The sequence below is a fragment of the Melospiza melodia genome, chromosome 4 (assembly GCF_035770615.1).
Source record: "Melospiza melodia melodia isolate bMelMel2 chromosome 4, bMelMel2.pri, whole genome shotgun sequence".
Lineage (NCBI taxonomy): Eukaryota > Metazoa > Chordata > Aves > Passeriformes > Passerellidae > Melospiza > Melospiza melodia.
In genome coordinates, this window is record NC_086197.1 from 6,652,826 (window position 1) to 6,675,522 (window position 22,697).

The window sequence follows — 22,697 nt, forward strand, 5'->3', positions numbered from 1 at the left end:
GTTACTGAAATTGCCATTTCACTTACTTCAGCCAGAGCATGCACACAGTGTCCTGTGCTGCTCTCCCTGCTCCTGCCAGAGAGAACTCCTACTTAATTGGATATTCTACAATTCTATGACTTTTGAGTTTTGAAGGGACCTGCAAGACTCACTGAGTCCAACTCCTGGCCTTGTGCAGGACATATCCCAAGGATCTCACCCTGTGCCTGAGAGCATTGTCCAAACACATCTTGAACTGTCAGGCTCAGTGCTGTGCCCTGGGGAGGCTGTTCCAGTGCCCAACCACCCTCTGGGTGAAGAGCCCTTTCCTGATATCCAACTTAAACCACCCCTAACACAACTTCAGGCCATTCCCTTGGGTCCTGTCTCTGGTCACCAGAGAGAAGAAATCAGTGCCAGCCCCTCTGCTGCCTACCATGAGCTCTTCCCTCTCCAGATGTTAGCAGTGAGTGCTGTGAGAGAGAGACCTGCGCTCACTGTCCTGCCTCTGCCTCCTTTGGAACCATGGTGGTACACCAACCACGGTTACCTAAGCATCTTACTGAACTTGAAGTGCAGAGAGGAATAAGCCATTCTGAAAATTAAACAGTATTTTTATTATGGATATTCTGTCAAGGCTTGACAGAGCAGTTAGAAGAAATGCTTTTTGTCAGTTACATAATTCGAAATAAAAATACCAGAATCATTACTACAAACACTTCTTTTGCTCAACAAGTAAAGTAAATGACCTTGATTACAAGAAGAGTTATACTTCTAAGCCATCCAGCTTGGGCAGTTTTTAATTCAATTTCTCATTGTCCAGTTCTAGAACTTCATAAAGGGAACTTGGAGCGGTTTTTCTGCTGCGCGCTTCAGAGCCAGCGCGTACGTGTAAACCCTGGCATCTACTGCCAGCTGCTCCTCTGCTGCCAGCTCTGGAAATAAAACAAATAGGAGATGCTGTTAAAACCTCACCTTTACAGACATGTAAGTCCTTGCTAAAATGAAGATGTGTAGCATTCCAGATGCTGCAAACTCCTCCTGCTGTCACTAACTCGCATACCTGGCCAGGTCTCTAACAGCTTTTTGCTTAACATATTATACAACATAACGTATTCTAGGGTGAGAGATGACATGAGGAGCCCTGAGAAGGGATTCCTGAAGCTCATGTTAGTGCATTTAATGTGTCAGAAAGCTCTTACCATCAATCCTTTGCAGTAGGTCATTCTTTGGAAGTGTAACAACTTCCACAAATTCTAGGAGAGAAGAAAAAGGTTTACACACCCTTCAATTAGTGAACAGTAAAGAAATTTAACTCTGTCTTCTGTTTCTTGCAATTTAGAAGGGGAAAGAGACTGATTTAATGCTTGTCAGCATCCAAAAGTTGTGAGCTTTCATATATCAAAAAAGGGTCAATTAAATGGGGGAAGGCAGTGACTGGGCTCACTAAAAAACATGCTTGGCAGAAAAAAGCTGGAAAAACAGTTGGGAAAAAAGTGTAGCTGGTAGCTATGAAGGATAAGAATCCCCAAAAGAGAAACCTCCCCTTGAGAATGAAAAATGCACTGTTGAAGAAAACTTGTTTGGCTTCTCCTGGTACAGGAATGGGTTGGAGATGCATTTCAAGACCAAAGCATCTCAAAGGGTTTGTGAATGATGAATTGATGCTGGCTTACCCCTCCCTGTCTCTCTGAATTACTTGTCTTCAGGGCTTGACCTGCAGCTGTTGGGGGGGCAGCAATTTGTATTTCCTGAAATCCTGGTGCTATAGGTGCAGTACTGGGAAAGATAATTGACGTAATAATGCCCCACAGGAATTTGCATCTAGGCCAAAGTCAACCTCAGGCACATTTGATTAGGGTCAAGAGATTACCCAAGCACAAATAAAAACCAGTTTTAACTGACTTTTTCTAAGTAAAACTTGCCATATGAAGAATCATGACCTTCTTGTCAATGAGATCCCAGTCACATTACGTACCTCCATCATCTGCAAGTGAAAAGAGTAGGGAGTTAAGGGGTGGAAATACACCAGAGTTTATAATTAAAAAGCATTTGATGGCTAACTGACTGGGAGTGACACTGCAATTACTTCCAGAGTGAAGCTACAACTGAGAGCAGTCTCTAGGTTCATAAGTGCTTCTGGCTCTCACTGAAATTTGGCACTGAAATGTTTTATTCTGAGTGTGCCAAAGGCTGACACTCCACATCTGAGCTTCCCCAGTGGATTCAGCAGAGAAACACTCATCTAGACTGCAGGATGTGATTGGAAGGATGTGCAGTATCCAAACCACGTAGGACAGAAGAGATGAAGTGGTGGAGTTAATTGTTTTAAACCCATAGTTTTGTTATCATCTCAAAATTTTCAAATACATGACACAAACTCACCAAGGTTTTGCTTAGGTCTCGTGTTCTCAGCCTCATCTCCATTAATGATGACACTCACAATGTGTGTTGTGCTGTTTGACATTCCTGGGTCCAAGCACAGAGCTGCCAACAAGCACATGGACAGGTTCATTTCTCAGAGCAGGAGTCAGGCATCTTGACATTTTAACAAAAGCTTTCACAGAAATGTATCTGATACAACAGGAGAATATATATTTGGCAGACATTTGTGCTGTAAGAGTAGCAAAAACTTTGTCTTCACAAATTCTTAGAAGTAATGTTTCTGTAACTCTCAACTCACAGCCAAATTTACCTTCTATTCCATAGAGTAAAGATTTACTATGAACTATCCCTAACAGACTTCCTCAGTCTGTGGGAATTTAATTTTGCCATCACCTGTGTCCAACCTCTCCCAATCCCCAGCATGCAGTGGTACCCAATAACTGAGAGACAAGGCTCAACTGCAATGACACTTCCTCAAAATCCTAAGGTGCCTCACCTACCTTGTCAAGTTTGATTTATGATCCTCACTTTGCCTTCATTTTACCTTATGTAGGAAGCATAGGATTGGAACAATCATGTTCCAAAGGAACTCTGAATTAACTCCAATTACTCTCCTTCTTCTTTTCAGCTGGAGAACCCAAGTACTGTCACCTCCCCACAGCTGACACAAGGGTGACCTCTGCATCATGCAGCTTTCTTTTCTAAGTTCACAGATGCTGTTCACAGAAGTCCACCAGTTTAGACCTTTACACTAAAATGCCAAATCACAGCTTGAATAATTGGGTTTTGTGTAAAGGATCTTAATAGCAATTTCATCTCTACAGACATCAAACTTATTTCAGCCAGAAGTTCAGCAAGTTGACAACAAGGACCAAAGTTTCACTTTTACAGCCATGAGATGCTACCCTGCTAATCTGCATAGGCTTTCCCTTTGGTTTAGAGCTTTTCAGACATTTAGAGTAGCCATCAAGACAGAATTAGCTTTAGTGGGAAAAAATAAGAAAAAGCAAAGACCTGGAGTACATTCAATGACCTCCCCCTTGTAGCCAGTCTCTTCCTTCAGCTCTCGAAGCGCAGCACTTTCTGCTGACTCGTTTTCCTCAATCAGGCCTGGGAGATACATAACACACAAAAACAATTAAAGGCTTCCCACTTAACTGCAATATCCATCCTGAGATCTAATCAAGCTTTCTGGAAGAGGGGAAACATCCTCACTACTCTGTCTTTACACAGGGATAAGTGTTAGGAAGGATTCCAATCCCTGGATTCATTATGCTGCCGCCCACATCCTTAACCAATTATCTACAGAATCATGATGCCTTTCCCAAAAATGGCATTAATATTCTCATGAGGGAAAGAAGCCAAATGCTTTGACTCTTAGAGAAAGGAGAAGTGGAGGGAATTTTCTCCAATCTGCTAAAACATCTATTAACATCATAACAGCTTATTTTGTTTTTTCATTATCAAATATTCCTATTTTGGAATAGCACATGCAGCTCAGCATGGTTTTCCAGCCACAGCTTCATTAAGATCACAGAATCAACTAAGTTGGAAAATATCTTGGAGATCCTCAGGTCTAACCTATAAGATACATAAAGATTGACACTCCAAGCTCATCTAAACACACTGAACCATATGTGACTCATCCCAGTGCTTCAGCCACTTACCTGCAGGAAATTCCAAGCAGTAGCCATTGATTGGGGGTCTGAACTGTTTCACCAGCACAATGCAGTCGTAGTGCAGGGTTCTCTGCAGCACTGCTATCACTGCTACACCTACCACAGCCATGGGAGACACCAGGACATGCAATGTGAGCACAGCAGAAAGTCAGATTTTAGTGCCAGATCTGGAAAGGAACCCACACACTGCTACTCTGAGCATTAAATGTTTGGATGCTTGCTCTAGAACCCTGAATGATGAATTCAAGCTCTTTATATCATGCATGGTGAGAGATCTTCAAAGCTCCCCAGCAAGCCAGAGGCACACAAACCAAGCAAGACTGAGCCTCAGGGAAAGGCTCTCCTGCCTGCAAAAACTGCTTGAAAGCCTCTGTAGGGAACTCTCTACTCTCCATTTCTAAATCATGTCCCAGAGAGCCCCTTGGCCCCTAACAGCAAACCCAATCACCAGTTTGAGAGCTGCTCTGTGTCAGGGCACCCCAGATGTCTTAGGAAGCACTCCATGATTTAAAAGTGAACACAGTGACCTTGGGAAAGCTCTCCCACCAGTAAGGTTCAGATTCTTCAGCACCTCAGCTAGCCTTTCATTAGCTCAGGGTATAGCCAGCTCTGCCAAGCCACCTGTTCCACATCCTCACTCATTCAGAACAGATCAGCTCCAAATCTGCATTGTCAGCTTATCAGAAGGAATTTGACAGGAAAAAATGGAAAAAGAAAAAGCCACCAATTCTTACCATCAGCTGTAATTCCCTTTTTGTTGCCAGTACGCTTTACAGTTTCCCAAGTTCTGTTTAAACAGAGAAAGAACAAAAGAACACATAAATCATCTTCTACCCTTGCTGCTTTCACTTAAAGCAAGATGCACCACCATCCAGTGAGGTCCTGTAAGAAGCAGCAGCCATAGGCAGGCCCTGTCATACACTGCCACTACAAAATGTCTAAAGTATAATTTTCTTTTGCCTACCTAAGGGGGAGAGAGAAAATAGTTAATTTTAGTTACACAAAAGATCCAATCTTGCTGATTTTAAGAGGACGCTGCTGATGAGGTGGGAGGCACTAGAGAGAGAATCTAACACATTAAGGGGAGGGAACTAAAGCCATGTTGTAACACCTACATAAACACAGCAAAACTAAAGATAGAAAAGAATTGGACAGAAATTACACCATACAAGAGGACATTAATTTGTTAATAATATGGAGGATCCAGCACCACCAGCATGGAAAAGCAGCCTGTAATAAAGAACCAGAAAAGCCACAGGATGGACTCTGATTGTCACAGAGTGGTTGCACAGCTGGAATTTGCTTCTGTGAAGCATCATTCCAAAGAATTGGAAATGCAGCACAATCCAATGTGCCCAAGAGGATTTAGGAGCCAAGTTCCATCCCAATGCTTGCACATCTGCCAGAATAAGATTCTCTTAAGATTCTCCCCTCTGAAGAGCAGGAACTCTGAAGAAACCTCACAAAGCTCTCATCTTGTGTGGAGTGATGTGTTTGTAATGCTCATGCTCCCCAACCTGGGCCCAGTCTGTACTGGGAATCTGGAATAGCAGAGAGGGAATTACCTGGTTTTCCCAAAGGGATCAGTGTAAGTTGTTTCTGAAAGCTTCAACCATTGTCTTTCTACAATTACCTAAAATAAAGAATTCTTTGTTAAATACATTATAAAATTATTCCCAAAGAATTGGGAGAAAAACCACAATTTTTTTAGGTTATTTTGAAGACAAATTTCAGCATCACACCACATGCAGGAAGGTGCAACAGCATTCCTGTTGCTAATACAGAAAAAAAATTACTCTAAATTCTTGAATATGAATAAAAATATAACCCCAAGACAGTAGCTTTTCTTAACATGAATTTTATAACCAAGTTTTGATGAATTCAGTGGCATTTTATGCACTGCAAATCCTCATTTTTAGTAGGATTTTGCAAGGGTAATGTATCAGCTGCAGAAGGGTCTCTGTGCAGCCCAGAGACTTCAGCCACACTGGAGCTCCTTGGCAGAGAGCACAGCCCAAGAGCTGAGCAGGCAAGACTGAAAACCAAGCTGCCCTGACATTTTCTTGCCCTGATCCCAGACTGTGGCTTTGTGTACCTGCTGCATTCTGCAGCTGTGAGAGTGACACAAATCTGTCCCTTTAGGGTTCTGAGAGCTGCTGAGTGACTGCTTGGCATTAACACTGTGACCAAATTTCTCTTCTGGGCTGAGTTTATTTTCCCTATGATGTTTCCCCATTTTTTATGTAATTCATTTAAAACTGAAAAATCCCTAGCTAAAATCCCTAGAAAAATCCCTATTAGCCTAGCAGTTTGCTTCTCTCACTGTAACTTGTTTTAAAAGGAGTTATTTTTATTTCTTTGTCTATTACTTTGATGGGCAAGAAACATCTGCTTCTACCAGCCTGGATGTGCCTTCCCAGAAAAAGGAAAGGAAGAATGAAGTAAATTCAGCTCCCACTTTCATGGAAGATTGTCCAACATCAGGCCACACTGTTACTGCAAGTTACAGAACCACTTCTGATGTAACAGCCACTGGCAGAAGGAGGGTAAATACTTCTCTGTATTAAGCCCACAAAATGATTGAAAAAAGTAAATAGCTTAAAATATGTAAGATCTAACTCTAAATTTCCAGTCATATCAAAGAGCACATTGTTTAAAAGAGAGAATAACAAAGAAAAATTTAAAAAAAACCCCAAACAAACTAAACCAAAAAACCCCAAAAAAACTATAGAAAACCAAACCAAAAGAGGATAAAATGAAAATGCTGCCTGCAAAATACCCAGCTCTTAATAGAAAACCCCAAAAGATTACAAAAATTAAATCCTTTATGCTTGTGAAATATTCATATTAAAAAAATGCCTAAGAGAAAAGACATAATACAAACAAATCTCTTCTTTCCTTGTGCTGTGAAACTGGAAGAAATTCCAAGTGTGTTCACTCCATGAAGAACAAATAAAAGAAAGCACATTTGTGTTACAGCAAGAGCAGGACACTGCCAAACCTGCCTTAACACCAAAGATTAACTTTTAAGATTTCATTTTAAGGGAACAGAAACAAATATAGGCAGTTTAGGGTGAAAGTGCTTCTAATAAGAATGAAGTGCCTCCAGAATCCTTTCTTAGGACTGCTATTATTCTTACTTCTTCCTTACTGATGTCTTTGAAACAGCAATTATCCAAATTAAAATCCTTACAGCAAACATAAAACATGATACAATCCTAAATGTTAAAGCACCTTAAAGGAACAGAAAACTGTTTGAAAGAGAAAATTGCTGCTGAGTTTCATAACCCACCAATTTGTAAAGTCTCTCAGAGATATCAGCATTATTTCTGAACACTCAAAAACCTCCTGAAGAGACAATACAAGAAACAGATGAAAAATCTGAAAAAAAAAATAGAAGCAGCTTAAAATAATGCAACACTGTAGATTTCTGTAGATTTCTCTCTCCTTATTGATAATTTATATAATTATTTCAATGAAGAGGAATGTCACACCTTTTAAACTCTCTGACAATCAGGAAATTTTCTGTCTTTTTATGAACATCCAGCCTCTCTAGCATTTTGTACTCTGTACTCACAAACTCACAAATAATTGTTATTCAACAACAAGAAGTGCCCAACCCAAGCATGCTGTACCTCTTCCTTAAGGACAGATTGTTTGGCTGTTTTTGCAACTTCTGTGGATGTCTCAGCTGCCATTTTCAGCAATGCCAGGCTTTTCCCCTCCTGTGCAAAGTCCAGATATATATGAAACAAAATCAATATTTGCTTTCAGTGTAAAGTTAAAAGGTTCATTTCTGCACCGTAAATTAACAAATGTAGCTTGTGGGAGAAAGTCAGGGACGTGTGATGGCAAGTTCAATTCATGCTTTCAGCTCCACCCAGTGATTTCAGAGCCAAATAACTCAAAGGAGAAATGTAAATTTGGGTCAAATCCCTGATCTGTATAATTTTAACAGTCCTATCAGCTGTCAGGTAGCTATGGCAGCTGAAGACAGTGAAGTGTCTTTAAATGTCAGACACACATACAGACAATAATGCATTTCAAAAAGTTGCATTCTGATCTGGGTGAAATGCTCTGTCAACAGTGTCTGGACAACAGGACTGTGCACTCCACTCTGAAAGTGCAAAAAACCCTCATACCAAGAGAACCTCAGTGATAAAAACTGTCTGCTATTAAAAATAACAACTAGAACCTACCCCCAGCTTACACCACAAATAAACACGTCAATGACTCAATCCTTCCACCAAAAACAAGGTCAAAAAACGACACATTGCAAGTCTGTGCAGCACACGGGGCAGGTGTGATGGTGTGACCATGGCATGAGTCTCTTTCTGGGAATGATGTGTCCAACACCATGCAAAAGGCAGCATTTCCATTTTAAAAAGTGCCCAAAGTAAGGTTCTGCACCTGCAGCTCGTGTCTCAGCCTGCATCCCCAGGAAAGTGAAATTATTCACTTCCCCCATCCTGTTCCAGCCTAAAGACACAGCAAGCAGCAGGAAAAAAAATGTATTAGAGGCTGAGCCTGTGTCACTGTGGAACTGCAGGGCACTTTCAGCACAGAAACATACCAGGGAAAGCATCTCTGATATTAACTTAATACTGAAGTCCTAAAAATAATCATGAATCATAAGGAAAAGCCACTGAAAAGAAACAAATCAGTTTAAACACCAGGAGAGATGAGATGAGATGAGATGAGATGAGATGAGATGAGATGAGATGAGATGAGATGAGATGAGATGAGATGAGATGAGATGAGATGAGATGAGATGAGATGATCTTTAAGATCTCAATCATCCATAGCATTGATGGTCATAACCTTTCCAAAAAGTCAGAAAGAATCTTTCCATGACTTCAACTATGGTTTAATAAAGCTCTGTGTGGTCTCTAGCAAAAACCAGCAGCAAAGTGTGTGAAAAGCTTCTCTGTCACACCCAGCTTCAGCACTTTCATTTTTTACTTCATATTTTATCCTTTTGTGGTAACATCTGTTGTACACCAGTGAAACATGAAAGGGCAACAATCAGCTTTTCAACATACTGCATTGCCATGGGCTTGCAGTAAGTAGCTAAAAGGAACAGGTAGGACTAAATCTTTCTGTTTATCAGCAGGAGTAAAACTAAAGTACATTTCCTTGGTCTGTACACAGGGCAGGCTCTTTCTTAAGTATCAATAAAGTGGTTTTGGGTGAAGTTGGGGATGTAAGTCAAATGTGAAGACTGGTTTTATGTAACATAAGTCTTGAAAAGAAACCCTGACGTGTTAAAAAAAAATCTATAATATTCTTTTAAGGCAATGAAGCTCCTTTTCAAACCTACAGTTTTATTATCTGTCTTACCACTATTTGTAACACAAATTGCTCATTTGCTTGTGTTCCAGTCTCTATCCCACTTCAGTTCAGCCAGCTGTACCAGTGTTTGTAATTCCCTTCTCTTAGGATTGAGGAGTTTTACCTGGACAAGGGCCATGTCTCATGCTGTGACTCTCAAACACAAGATCAAGCTTTCCACCAAACACAGCCCAGGAGAAACAGACAAAGCAGGTTCTGTGTGATAGCTTTAAAAACACAAAAACCTTACATCCCCAGCCACAACAAATTCACCTCCTACATTTGGAAAGAATTATAGCCTTTTGCATTGTCAATATAAATATATCAAAGGAGTAGAGAGTGAACCATAGCCTTGTCAAAGTTGTCTTTGTATTGGGCTAAGTCTTCCCCTTTTACTTTCCCCTCACAGGAAAGTCTTCCTCTTTTACTTCCTCTTTACTCTCCCCTCACAGAAAATCCTGTTCCATTGATCACCCCAATCCTTCTGCACAAATATCAGTGTATCTTTCTCAAATGTGGATTACCACAGCTGTATCATGAAAAAAAAAAATAAATACTAGAGCCTCATCTCATGGCAGAATCTGTTTTCAAAACAGCTCCTTCTCTCCTGAGACATTCAGCAGTGCCTTGCTACTTAGTACAACAACAAAAATTCACAGTTTCAGTGGTTTGAATTATCAATAAAACCTAAATTGGGTGAACACCTCAAAGAGAGGGAAATGCTGATGTAGCCCAGCTTCTGTAGTTTGGGTCTCCTCCACAAGTGGGTGCAGTAACTCTATGCATAGTGACATTTTTACAAGTTTCATAAAACAGTATTTTTTGCCCAGATTCAGTTGGCAGTAGAGAAGTGAGAATTTCTGCTGTTAGAAAGCTGAAATACAGTTTGGTTAAATGAAGGCTGCAATTCTGGCATCTTGTGTTAGTCATGCTGGCAAGGATGGCAACGTCTCCTGTTCATAAACAAAATTAGCTGCAAGTGAAAATGAAATTTAACACTAAAATGTGAGGTTTCTAAAGGCCCATTTAGCTTTCAGAACATGCCTTGTCTTGCAGTTCTTCTACCTCATAAAATTCACTCTACATATCAATATGAGTTCATCTGAGTTAAAAATTCAATGCAGCTGATACAGCAGCCTTGAACCTGACTTGGGATTACACGAGCTCTAAGAATAGACATTTTTAATTGTTATAAATGCAATCTTGAGAATATGTCAAACTGCCCACATTTATCAGCTGCCTTAACATGAATCAACAGCACTCAAACTATCAATTATGGGGAAAAATAAATGTTTTCTACTTTGTCTGGTAGTTTTTGTGCCCAATGTTAGAGTGTACTGCTGGCAAATCATGCTACTTCTTCCATTTATTTCCAACTGAAGTAAATTCTATCCTGAAAAAGCCATGCCTTTACAAAGCATGTAACTTTGTTCCCATTGCTTATTTCTTTGTTGAGTGGCTTCCTTTCAAGGCAGCATCCAGCCATTCTACAGTTTCCAAATTATCCTTCCCAGCAGTTAAAATCTTAAGCCAGCCAAGGTCTGTGAATCAGTTGGAGAGAGAAGTCAAGATACCAGAATTAAACTTCAATATTTATAATTAGATAGATGGATTAGCTTTCCTAACTCACTTTTCAGAAGACATTCTCTGATCCAAACAAACATTCCAGCAGACAGCGACCAGATTTAATGGAAGCTCAGCAATGGGGGTCCCATGGCAAATTCAAGGTCAAACAAAATATTGATTTTCCTATGAAGAATGTGCAAAAGAGACACTGGCAACATTTTATGCATGATTTAACCAACAGCACTCTGAGATACCTAAGCTGAAGATAAACATAATTAAAAACTCCTAAAGCACTTCAAACTTGTTACTTGCACTTTAGTGCTATGATTCTAGAAACAAAATCACTTAAGTAGCAATTAAGTTGAAGGGAGGGAGAAAAGTAGGGGGAGAATGTTTCGTTTTTATCACGGTATCTAGAAGCATGGATGACCCACTGAGTGCCAAATTAAACATGGGCAAGTAACTGCAAAGCAAACAAGGATTATCTCCCAGAAGCAGAAGAGGGTGAGAGGCAGCCCCATGGTGTTATCAGCCTCCCCAACAGCTGAGGTGTCACACAGCTGGGGAGCCTGGCAGTGCTCACAGGGGTCCGAGGATGAGGGAAGAGATGAGGATCTGACTCCGTGTTTCAGAAGGCTTGATTTATTATTTTATGATATATATTATATTAAAACTATACTAAAAGAATAGAAGAAAGGATTTCATCAGAAGGCCAGCTAAGAATAGAAAAAGAAAGAATGATAACAAAGGCTTGGGGCTTGGACAGAGAGTCCAAGCCAGCTGGGCTGTGATTGGCCATTAATTAGAAACAACCCCATGAGCCAATCACAGATGCACCTGTTGCATTCCACAGCAGCAGATAATCAATGTTTACATTTTGTTCCAGAGGCCTCCCAGCTTCTCAGGAGGAAAAATCCTAAGGAAAGGATTTTTCAGAAAATACCATGGCTACAGGGGAGACATCCCCAGACTGCAGATGGGACAGCACAGGAGGAAACATGGCATGGAAACAAAGCCATGCAGGGGACACAACAGCTGAACCACGGGGCTTAAATATCCCCCATACTACTCTGGTAATGCCTGACTTGGGACTCAGCAAAATGACATAGTGGTTGATAAAAAACACGAGCTGACAGTGTGAGCTCACAGCCCAGGGCTGCATCCAAAGGTTCTGCCCCTGTCCCCTGCCCTTGTGAGAGCCCTGGGGGCTCTGTGCACAATTCTGTGTCCCAAACACTACTAAAGGACATGGAGCTGTCAGAGCAAGCCCAGAAGAGGCCACAAAGTTGATAAAAGGACTGGAACACCTCCTCTACACAGACAGGCTGAGAAAGCTGGAGAAGGTTGTGTGGAGACTTCAGAGCACCATCCAGCACCTGAAGAACTACAGCAAAATGAAATAGCAGTTAATAAAAATCTTAACCTGAGCTGACAGGGTGAGGTCACTGCCCAGGGCTGCACCCAAAGGTTCTGCCCCGTCCCCTGCCCTTGTAAGAGCCCTGGGGGCTCTGTGCACAGTTCTGTGTCCCCAGCACTACTAAAGGACATGGAGCTGTCAGAGCAAGCCCAGAGGAGGCCACAAAGTTGATAAAAGGACTGGAACACCTCCCCTACAAAGACAGGCTGAGAAAATTGGAGAAAGTTATGTGGAGACTTCAGAGCACTTTCCCGCACCTGAAGGAGCTACAGGGAAGCTGGACAGGGCCTATTCATCACAACTGCAGTGACAGAACAAGGGGTAATGGGTACCCCTTGAAAGAGGGGAAATTTAGGTGAGATATTAGGCAGAAATCCTTTACGGTGAGGGTGGTGAGACAGCAGAACAGATTGCCCAGGGAGCTGTGGATGCCAGGTCGGATAAAGCCTTGAGCAACCCAGTCTCACATGGGAGGCGTCCCCGCCCGCGGCAGGGGGTGACTGGAACTGGATGATCTTTAAGATCCCTTCCCATCTATGAAACAGCTCCATGCAGGGCACACGCGGGCACGGGAGGACAGCAGAACCTACAAGGATCGGGCGTTACTCAGCCATTCCTGGGCTCGGGCAGGGCAGAGCGAGGGCAGCGCCGCGGGACGCTCGGGGCGCCGCCGGCTCCGGGCAGCGCTGAGGCGGCGGGGCGGGGCCGGGCCCTGTGCGCCGGCGATGGCGCCGGGCGGCGCCCGGAGCTGCGCGGGAGGTTCCGGGCGGAGCGGGAGCTTCCGGGAGCGGCCGCGCTGAGGAGGAGGAAGAGGAGGATGAAGAAGGAGCAGGTGGCGCACTGCCAGTTCTCCGTGTGGTACCCGCTCTTCAAGGCAGTCACCATCCGCAGGTGCGGGCGGTGAGGGGCGGCGGGGGCTGCGGGAGGCGGTGCGGGTATTAAGGGAGCGTGTGGGGCGCGGGAGGGTGTCCTGCTCCTCCCCTCAGCCCTGCTGAGCTCACCTGGCGTGCTGTGTTCGCTTCTGCGCTCCTCAGAGCAGGAGGGACATGGAGATCCTGGAGCGGGTCTGGTGCAGGGCTCCGAGCGTGTTAAGGGACTGGAAAAGCTGAGGGTGCTGGGCCTGCTCAGCCTCGGGGAGCCCAGAGTGGTTTGGGTTAGGAGGGACCTTAAAGATCTTCTGGTTCCAATCCCCTGCCATGGGCAGGGACACCCTCCTCTAGACCAGGGTGCTCCAAGCTCCTTCCACCCTCCGGGGATGGGGCAGCCACAGCTTCTCTGGGCAGCCTGTGCCAGGGCCTCAGCACCCTCACAAGAAAGAATTTATAACACTAATATGTATCTAAACTGACTCTCTCACTTTGAACCCATTTCCCCACGTGCTGTCACTCCAAGCTCTTGTAAATAATCTTGCTCCATCTTTCCTGCAAGTTCCCTTAAAGTACTGAAAGGAAAAAGAGATGACTGAGAGGGGACTTCATTAATGGATATAAATATCCAAAGAGGGGGTGCCAAAGGATGGAGCAGGCTCTGCTTGGTGGTGCCCAGCAATAGAGGGCAAAGGGAAGAAATTGATGCCCAGCAGTTCCACCTGAACATGAGGAAGAATTTCTGTCCTGGGCAGTGACCGAGCACTGGAGCAGGTTGCCCAGAGAGGCTGTGGAGTCTCCCTCACTGGAGATGTTCCAGAAGGGTCTGGGCACATCCCTGTGCCCTGTGCCCTGGGATGGCCCTGCCTGAGCAGGGAGGCTGGAGCAGCTGAGCCCTGTGCTCCCTTCCAGCCTGACCCATTCTGGATTCTGTGGGGTTGGCTGACATAGAGGGGCCTGTGTGGGGCAGAGCTGGGCTGGAGGTCGTGAAGGATTGATTGAGCCATCAGCTGCAGCCCAGGGAGCTGGGGTCTTGTCTCCACATCCCAAGGGATGTTTTGGGAAGCCCTGGGGCAGGCCAGGCACCCCTGTGCTCCCTGCTCTCCTGGTGGGACTCCATGCTGAGCATCAGCAGATATCCACTCTGTTCTTATTATCCACATCCTGTATCCACATTGCTATTCCTGCTTAAACTGTGACTGAACAGATCCAACCCAAGTGGCCAGTTTGGTGTTCCTGTGTATTTCTGGAAGCCATAGGAAGTTCTGCAGTTTCTAAGGTGCTGCTGGAGGTCATGAGATGGTTACAAGAACTACCAGTAGCTCAGGGAAGAAAGTTGAGATAGCTGCCCTGCTGGATCAAAAAGTGCTGACATCATGCTTTTAGTAATCAAAGCATTTGATCTTTTATCTTTCTTAGTGTTTATTTTTGGTAAGTTTAGTGATAGTTCTGTGTTTTTGGAATGTTAGGATGGCACGGGCAAATTTTGATTTGGATTTCAGAAGGAAAACCTTTAGTTTGAGCAACGTGTTGTCTCCTCACAAGCTGCACACAATTTTACTTGGAATTTCTTAGAGCTTTGAAGGAGTGGGGCATTTTTGTGTATTTCATCTAAAATTTTTGTCCTGTGCTTCCATGGAGGGAAAATGGGCATTGCTTTTTTGGGTGAGGGATAAGATGGGTTGTTGGGGTATGTGCTATGAAAAAAACCAAATTACTTTATTCCACTAGGATTTTAGTATAACAAGTAATAACAAAGTACTAAAGAGATTTTCACATTTCTTCCAGTGTTATTCTTCCCCTACCAGAGAATGTGAAAGAGTATTTGCTGGATGATGGAACACTGGTGGTTTCTGGAAGGTAAAGTGTGTTTTCTCCCCAGCTTCCAAGTATTAATGCCATTTTTTATTCACAGCACTATTTTGTGTATTCATATTGTATTGAGTATAATGAGTTTTTCAATTTGAGCAGTGTGACTGCAGTAAACCTGACACTGTGAGCATGTGAATGGGCTGACTGTTGTTAGTACAGCTGGATTTGCTGGTGCCTGAAGCAGATCCTAAAATCCATGAACTACAGTTCCTTCTAGACCAAGTGGACAGTCCTTTCATTTTTTTCTCCACCATTCTTTGGGATGCTTAGCTGATGGTTTGTGTTTGCTTATTTGGATCTGGTTGGGTCCAATTCATAGGCTTGACCTGTCCCATGCCAGTCCAGGGGTGAAGTGACATTTCCTGAGCTTAATTCTCAATAAAATAAGCTCTAGACAGACTCAGTAATTAGTAACATTTGATATAATTATTTGCATATTGGTAATTCATGCTTATGACAAAGCTGAATGTCCTGTGTGAACACCCATGCCAGGATTTTGGGTGCAGAACAGTGAGTGGGGAGGATGCAGGAGCAGTTGGTAAGGACACAGGCCTTGCTCTTTGTTTCTGTGTGGGATCTCAGTGTGTGCTTCCCTTGTGGAATGGTTGCTGCCTGCATCTTGTCAATGATCAGACTCAGAAATCAGTCCTCACTCCAGGATTCCCTAACTGGGAGTTTGCCCCTTGCAGAGCAGCCAGTGAGGCTGTGTGTGTGAAAGGGAGCTTGGTTTGATTTATCAGCTATCAATTTATATAAAAATGGAAGCTGTTTAAATGCCTTGTAAACATTAAGGGGTTTAATTTTTAATTTCTAAATTATTTTTCTTATTAAAGGATATCCAGAAAATTAGAATTGTTTTTTAAACTATTCTGGGTCAGAAGTATCATTGTCACCTGCTTCTGCAGAATTGTGGGATCTATTTAGCAGCAGCTCTAGATTTTAATAAGCCTTCAGAAAAGCTGAAATTGAAGGTTTGGCTTAGCAGTGTTCTACAATTTTGCTGTCTTCAATGGAGTAATGGACAGCTGTATGATTGACTTAAATTACACTTTTAAGATGTTTGCAGTTAAATTTCATTTTAGAACCCATTTTTTTCTCTGAGTTGAATTTCCTTAGCTATAAGTGAATGTGATCTTGTTGCAGTCAAGGCCAAGATTGCCTCTAACCTTCAGTGCACCCCTATCTGTCCTCTAGATCTCAAAAACTGGGTTGATGGTTGAGTCCTTGTGGATCTGCAGAGACTCAGCTTGTCTGAGAATTGACTTTTGCCAGGGATGTACATTTGACCTTGCCCTGTTTGCTGCACTCTCCACTTTCCATGGGATCATCTTTGGTCTGTGTGCTGAGTGTCTGGACAATTTCTTTTCAGAGCTAGAAATTCACAAGTTGACATTTGAAACTCAAGGTTTATGAATTTTTACTTGGAAAGGGAGTATGGAAGCAAAAATTTTAATTGAACTTATTAAAAAAAATTAATTTGTGTTTGTGTCAGAGTACAGTAAAGTTGGAAAAGAATCATTAACAGGGTGTCAAAAAATCATTGACAGGGTGCTGAAAAGCTTCAATTATGGTGTTTTAGAGCAAAAAGTGATCTGCTAGTTTGAAAGAAACAAAATGTTCAGAGTGGGACCTAGGCCTAATGCCAGCTATTTGGTCTTTAGTTTTCAGTACTGGCATCTCTCATTTTTCTCTGCCAGGGTTCTGAGGTTTAATTTTCTTATGAAAACATTTTAACATTAAGAGCTGGAAATGCTGTGGAAATGTAATGGATGTGGTCAAGTCAAACTCCAGTGCTTAATTTTTTTTCCTGTTAATTTTTTGTTTCAGAGAAGATCCACCAAGTCATGCTCAGGAGGGGAGTGATGATGCAGAGGAGATACAGGTCAGCATAAAATCCAAATTAATGTCGAGCCTCTGGAGAAAAATATGAGTGTATAACTTTTTCTGCATAATTTATAGGTGTGGAGAGTCCTTCACAGAAATAATTATCATGTGGTATTTGCCATGAAAAACATAAATATGTGATCACTTATGCTGGAAAGTCAGGGAAGGTTTAAGATATTTCCATGCTCTTCCACACAAGATATTTTTTTTTTTATTTTTCATTTCTTGATAATTGCATTTGTAATCATGATTGAGGAATGTGGAAATTGAACTTAATGCTGTTTCATGCCCTGAAAAATTAGGAGTACATTTGGAGTAGTTACTTCAACAAACAGTGAAAGTTTCTGAGGCCATAATAACTCAGAAGGCCATTCTAGAGGGAAAACACTGAAAAATGTTGTAATTACAAGTGACAGAAGGTACAAAAAGGAGATGAAAAATAAATAAAAGTGAAGCTAATGGATTATGGGTCTAAGGATGGAAGTGCTGGAGCTGGAGACAAGCTGTAGATTGGGAAAACTGAGTTCTGAAATGTCCATCTTTCTGAAATAAATCAAATTTGAAACTCTCTTTTTATCAGTACTTTAGAGCAGTACTTCTGCTCTCCATAGCTTTTAACTGGAGCTACATAACTCCACACAGCTCTTACCCAAACACTGAATATTCAGTGTTTTCCTGTCTTACTTTACAGCCAAAATAATTGCAGGATGGTGATGTTATGCTGTCTGGGGCAATGATTTGAACAACTCCATGTTGTAAGAGGCTGCATGAATTCTGATATTCTCATAAATTACAAAGGATGGCTCAGGAAACTGAGCTTTGTTTTGTTCTTATTTTGATCAAGCCTTATCAAACCTTATCAAACCTTTGCTTTGTTCTTATTTTGAACAGTGGTCAGATGATGAGAACACTACAACACTTAAGGTAAGGTCCTGTAAAAGCCCAGTGGGGGTTTGGCAGCAGTTTCCTTTCTGCAGCCTTGTGATACAAACTTGGTTAGAGATATCTCTTGCTGTATTTAACATTTTTCAGACCATTTTAGATGGGTGGCAGTATAGATGTCTGTAACTTCCAAAAGGTTTTGCTGGCTTAATTTTATTTAACCAAAATAAAACACTTTTCTTCATCCCTGACAATCATACACTTGTTAGACCCTAGGAAATGAGCTGCAGTACAGCTCTAAATATAGCTCTTTCATTTTCACCACTTTGAGTATCTCCAAATTATTTAATCAGACTGGATGCAGAAGGAGCCAAGCCCCTGCAGCTTAATATTCACAACTTTTCTCTTGATGTGCCATTATTTCTTCTTAGTACATCTCTCTCTATCATGTTATTTTTTCTTTTCCTGTGTTTGTGGTTTCCTTGCACATGGGGTCAGGATCATAATGGATACAAACCAGGCTTTCTTGATGTTTTTCTTACATCTTTTTTTTTTTTTGAAATTTGCTGTTGCCCTGTCACTGTCAGAGTTAAAGTACTCAAGGCACTTGTCTGCCATCGATGCTGTGACTTTATCTCCCTAATGTTCATCAGGGTGTGGAATGGTTCATGTTGGATGAGGTGCCACATAATCACAGCCCTGCTTTGAGTGGTGCTTCTGCTAGCACAGAATTTATAGCCTAGAGTTTATTGCATTTCAAATTTGTGCACTCTGATTAAGCTTCAGTTCAAATGTTTAACCTTTGATAACCTAGTTTCCCTTAATTGTCAATTATTTAAAACAAAAGGGTTTAGGATCCAACATGGCTTGCAAAGCTCATGGTGATGATGCTAAATAAGTAAAACCAGAGTTTTTAATCAGGTTCTGTTATAATGTAGAACACAATAAGGAAATTCATAATTAAGAGGTATTTACCTGTCAGAAGAGCACAGGGCAAATCACTCTTGTATATCTAGGTAAGTCTGTAGCTTCCTCATGAGACCAGTGCAGGGGCACAAAATTCTGTTTTAGAATAACTGCATTAATGTTAATGGCTACAAAGCCAGGCATTCAGAATTCAGGAAATGATGGAGTCCAGCTTGTTTATGCAGTTGTAGAACTTTCCTCTTGTGTGTGCATTTATCCTCTTGTATTAATCAAATAACACATTGGTAACATTTTCCCAAGGAGGCTCAGCATGTGCTGGTATTACATATATAGCAGGACTCCTGATTCCTGTCAAAACAAGAGAAGCTTGGATCAGAATGCAGGGGATGAAGAGTTTTACTTCTTGCAGGAGCAGTTTCCAGAATCAACTGGAAGTCTAAAAATAAAATTAGAGAAGTGTTTTTTTTCAGTTTTCCGAGTGTAGTTTCCCATGGAGACAAGGTAACATGAAGGAAAGGTTCGGAATGCTTTAAGTTCAGTCCAGGTCACTGCACTAAAATGTGAGAAGGTTTTTTAAGGTGTTTGCATTTGGGGAAGCTGCAGTGAGGAGATGGCAGCATGTATGAGTTTTTTTATTCACTTGTATGGCTGTGAGGGTTTTGTTGTTTTAGAGGTATCAATTAGCTTTAGCCTAGGAGTTACTTTTGAATTGAGTTTCAAAATAGGTAAAAATCATGTTCCTATATACTTCTTGCTATAAATCCTATTATATGAAAAATCTTTGACATATGCTTCAAATCCTTTCATATTATTTTAAAGGTCAGCAACCTGTTTATTTTCTGTAGCACCACATTCAGGGTAGAGTTTGGAGCAGCCTGAAGAGTTGGGGGTTTTTTTACCTCAATTTCAGATCTTCAATGTAATCTTTACAAGGCAAGGTTTTCTACTCCAGCCTTTGCAGTCTGTCCTCTATTTTGAATCAACATATTGTTAAGCAGCTACTTTAAGACCTAATTGAAGAGCAGATTAGTTAAAGTATTACTAACATTTTATAAAACTAGAGCCTGAATGAGCAGCTGTCACTCAAATTGCCTAGGAATTGATAAAGATATGTTTAATTCTAAAATCACTCTTTAGAAGTTTAAATATTACTGGATCTTATTTGTATACAATAATTTACCACAGAATATAAACCAACAGGTAAGGATTTAAGGTTTGGTTATTTGACAGCTATTGCAGTTTTCATGGTGACTGTTATGATGTTTTGGGTTTTCTCCTGAAGTTCATGATACCTGCTAGTAATGAGATGAGAACTGGGAGCATTTTCAGTTTTCTCTGATTGAAAAAATGACAGATTTGATAAAGTGATTTATTTAAATAAGTTTATTGTACAGTATGTTTCTGAGGTTCATACTGATTTTGGACTTAATTCTAATGCAATAGGTATTTCTAATAGTATTTAGAAGATGGCTACACTTCTATTAAATGTATTGAAATTTTATTTTTTTTGCTGTTGTTCTTTGTTCAGGCACCAGAATTTCCTGAGTTCACAGCTAAAGTTCATGAAGCAATAAGTTCCTTGGGTGGCAGTGTTTTTCCTAAACTCAACTGGAGTGCTCCAAGGGTAAGAATGCTGGCTCCCAAAACTTATGACAGATGTTGTAATACAAAATGTTTTGTCTTTGTTTTCTCTCAGTGCTTTGGAAAGAAGAAGTGACTAGTGGTTCTGATGAAGGAAGAAGTGATACACAAGATATCAGTGAGGTGGTGAATTCTCTACTCTTAAGTGGAATCCACCACTTCACTGATACCTTGTCTGTCACTGGGTGGTGATGGTGCATTTTTAGGGAGGCTGATGCATGGCAGCACTGACTTTCCTATCTAAAACTAGTTCAGGATACTAGTTGAAACCTTTACCTGGTATAAAGATGAAAAGCAGCACAGTTTCAAAAAAAAGGCAATAAACTTTCCTCTAGTTAGTTTTAGGTACTCATATCTTCTCCATCATTAGATGGTGATTTTTAGGGAGGCTAATGCATGAAAAGCACTGACTTTACTATCTAAAACCTATATCCTGGTCACAGATGGTTGTGTGATGGGCAGGCTCTTGTTCAGGATACTAGTTGAAACCTTTACCTGGCAGAAAGAATAAAAGCACCACAATTTCAAAAAAAAAAAAAAAAGGCAATAAACTCTCCTCTAGTTAATTTTAGGTACTCATATCTTGTCCATCACTAGGTGGTGATGGTGCATTTTTAGGGAGGCTGATCCATGGCAGCACTGACTTTCCTATCTAAAACTTGTTCAGGATAGTAGTTGAAACCTTTACCTGGTATAAGGATGAAAAGCAGCACAGTTTCAAAAAAAAGGTAATAAACTCTCCTTTAGTTAATTTTAGGTACTCCTATCTCATCTATCACTATATATGACAAAACGGCAATAAACTTTCCCCTAGTTAATTTTAGGTACTCATATCTTCTCTATCATTAGATGGTGATTTTTAGGGAGGCTGATGCATGAAAAGCACTGACTTTACTATGTAAAACCTATATCCTGGTCACAGATGGTTGTGTGATGGGCAGGCTCTTGTTCAGGATACTAGTTGAAACCTTTACCTGGCAGAAAGAATAAAAGCACCACAATTTCAAAAAAAAAAAAAAGGCAATAAACTCTCCTCTAGTTAATTTTAGGTACTCATATCTTGTCCATCACTAGGTGGTGATGGTGCATTTTTAGGGAGGCTGATGAATGGCAGCACTGACTTTACTATCTAAAACCTATATCCTGGTCACAGATGTTGTGTGATGGGCAGGCTTTTCTTGGTCAGGATACAGTTGAAAACTTTACCTGGTGTAAAGATGAAAAGCACCACAGTTTCAAAAAAAAAAAGGCAATAAACTTTCCTCTAGTTAATTTTAGCTACTCATATCTTGTCTATCACTAGGTAGTGATGGTGCATTTTTAGGGAGGCTGATCCATGGCAGCACTGACTTTCCTATCTAAAACTAGTTCAGGATAGTAGTTGAAACCTTTACCTGGTATAAGGATGAAAAGCAGCACAGTTTCAAAAAAAAGGTAATAAATTCTCCTTTAGTTAATTTTAGGTACTCCTATTTCGTCTATCACTATGTATGACAAAAAAAGGCAATAAACTTTCCCCTAGTTAATTTTAAGTACTCATATCTTCTCTATCATTAGATGGTGATTTTTAGGGAGGCTGATGCATGAAAAGCACTGACTTTACTATCTAAAACCCATATCCTGGTCACAGATGTTGTGTGATGGGCAGGCTTTTCTTGGTCAGGATACAGTTGAAAACTTTACCTGGTGTAAAGATGAAAAGCACCACAGTTTCAAAAAAAAAAAAAGGCAATAAACTTTCCTCTAGTTAATTTTAGCTACTCATATCTTGTCTATCACTAGGTGGTGATGGTGCATTTTTAGGGAGGCTGATCCATGGCAGCACTGACTTTCCTATCTAAAACTAGTTCAGGATACTAGTTGAAACCTTTACCTGGTATAAAGATGAAAAGCAGCACAGTTTCAAAAAAAAAAGGTAATAAACTCTCCTTTAGTTAATTTTAGGTACTCCTATCTCATCTATCACTATATATGACAAAAAAAGGCAATAAACTTTCCCCTAGTTAATTTTAGGTACTGATATCTTCTCTATCATTAGATGGTGATTTTTAGGGAGGCTGATGCATGAAAAGCACTGACTTTACTATCTAAAACCTATGTCCTGGTCACAGATGGTTGTGTGATGGACAGGCTGTTGTTCAGGATACTAGTTGAAACCTTTACCTGGCAGAAAGAATAAAAGCACCACAATTTCAAAAAATAAAAAAGGCAATAAACTCTCCTCTAGTTAATTTTAGGTACTCATATCTTGTCCATCACTAGGTGGTG

General features: G+C 41.1%; 2 protein-coding genes across 2 annotated transcripts in view; one reads left to right on the forward strand and one right to left on the reverse strand.

Annotated features, from left to right (window-relative positions):
* Window positions 1–572: 572 nt before the first annotated feature.
* On the reverse strand, window positions 573–13,048 carry NUDT5 (nudix hydrolase 5). The gene is made up of 10 exons (XM_063153728.1): window positions 12,948–13,048; window positions 7,679–7,768; window positions 5,609–5,676; window positions 4,778–4,830; window positions 4,032–4,139; window positions 3,379–3,474; window positions 2,361–2,466; window positions 1,521–1,525; window positions 1,182–1,235; window positions 573–914 (listed from the first exon to the last, which is right to left on the reverse strand). The coding sequence occupies exons 2-10, from the start codon at window positions 7,739–7,741 to the stop codon at window positions 805–807; spliced, it is 663 nt and encodes a 220-aa protein (XP_063009798.1). The 5' UTR covers window positions 7,742–7,768; window positions 12,948–13,048; the 3' UTR covers window positions 573–804.
* A 40-nt stretch (window positions 13,049–13,088) lies between these two features.
* The window catches only part of CDC123 (cell division cycle 123), a 33,253-nt gene continuing 23,644 nt past the window's right edge, over window positions 13,089–22,697 (forward strand). The window contains exons 1-5 of the mRNA XM_063153727.1: window positions 13,089–13,248; window positions 15,012–15,083; window positions 16,923–16,977; window positions 17,871–17,903; window positions 20,317–20,412. Coding sequence (XP_063009797.1) covers window positions 13,175–13,248; window positions 15,012–15,083; window positions 16,923–16,977; window positions 17,871–17,903; window positions 20,317–20,412 — 330 coding nt within the window. The 5' untranslated portion in view covers window positions 13,089–13,174. The remainder of the gene's footprint in view (window positions 13,249–15,011; window positions 15,084–16,922; window positions 16,978–17,870; window positions 17,904–20,316; window positions 20,413–22,697) is intronic.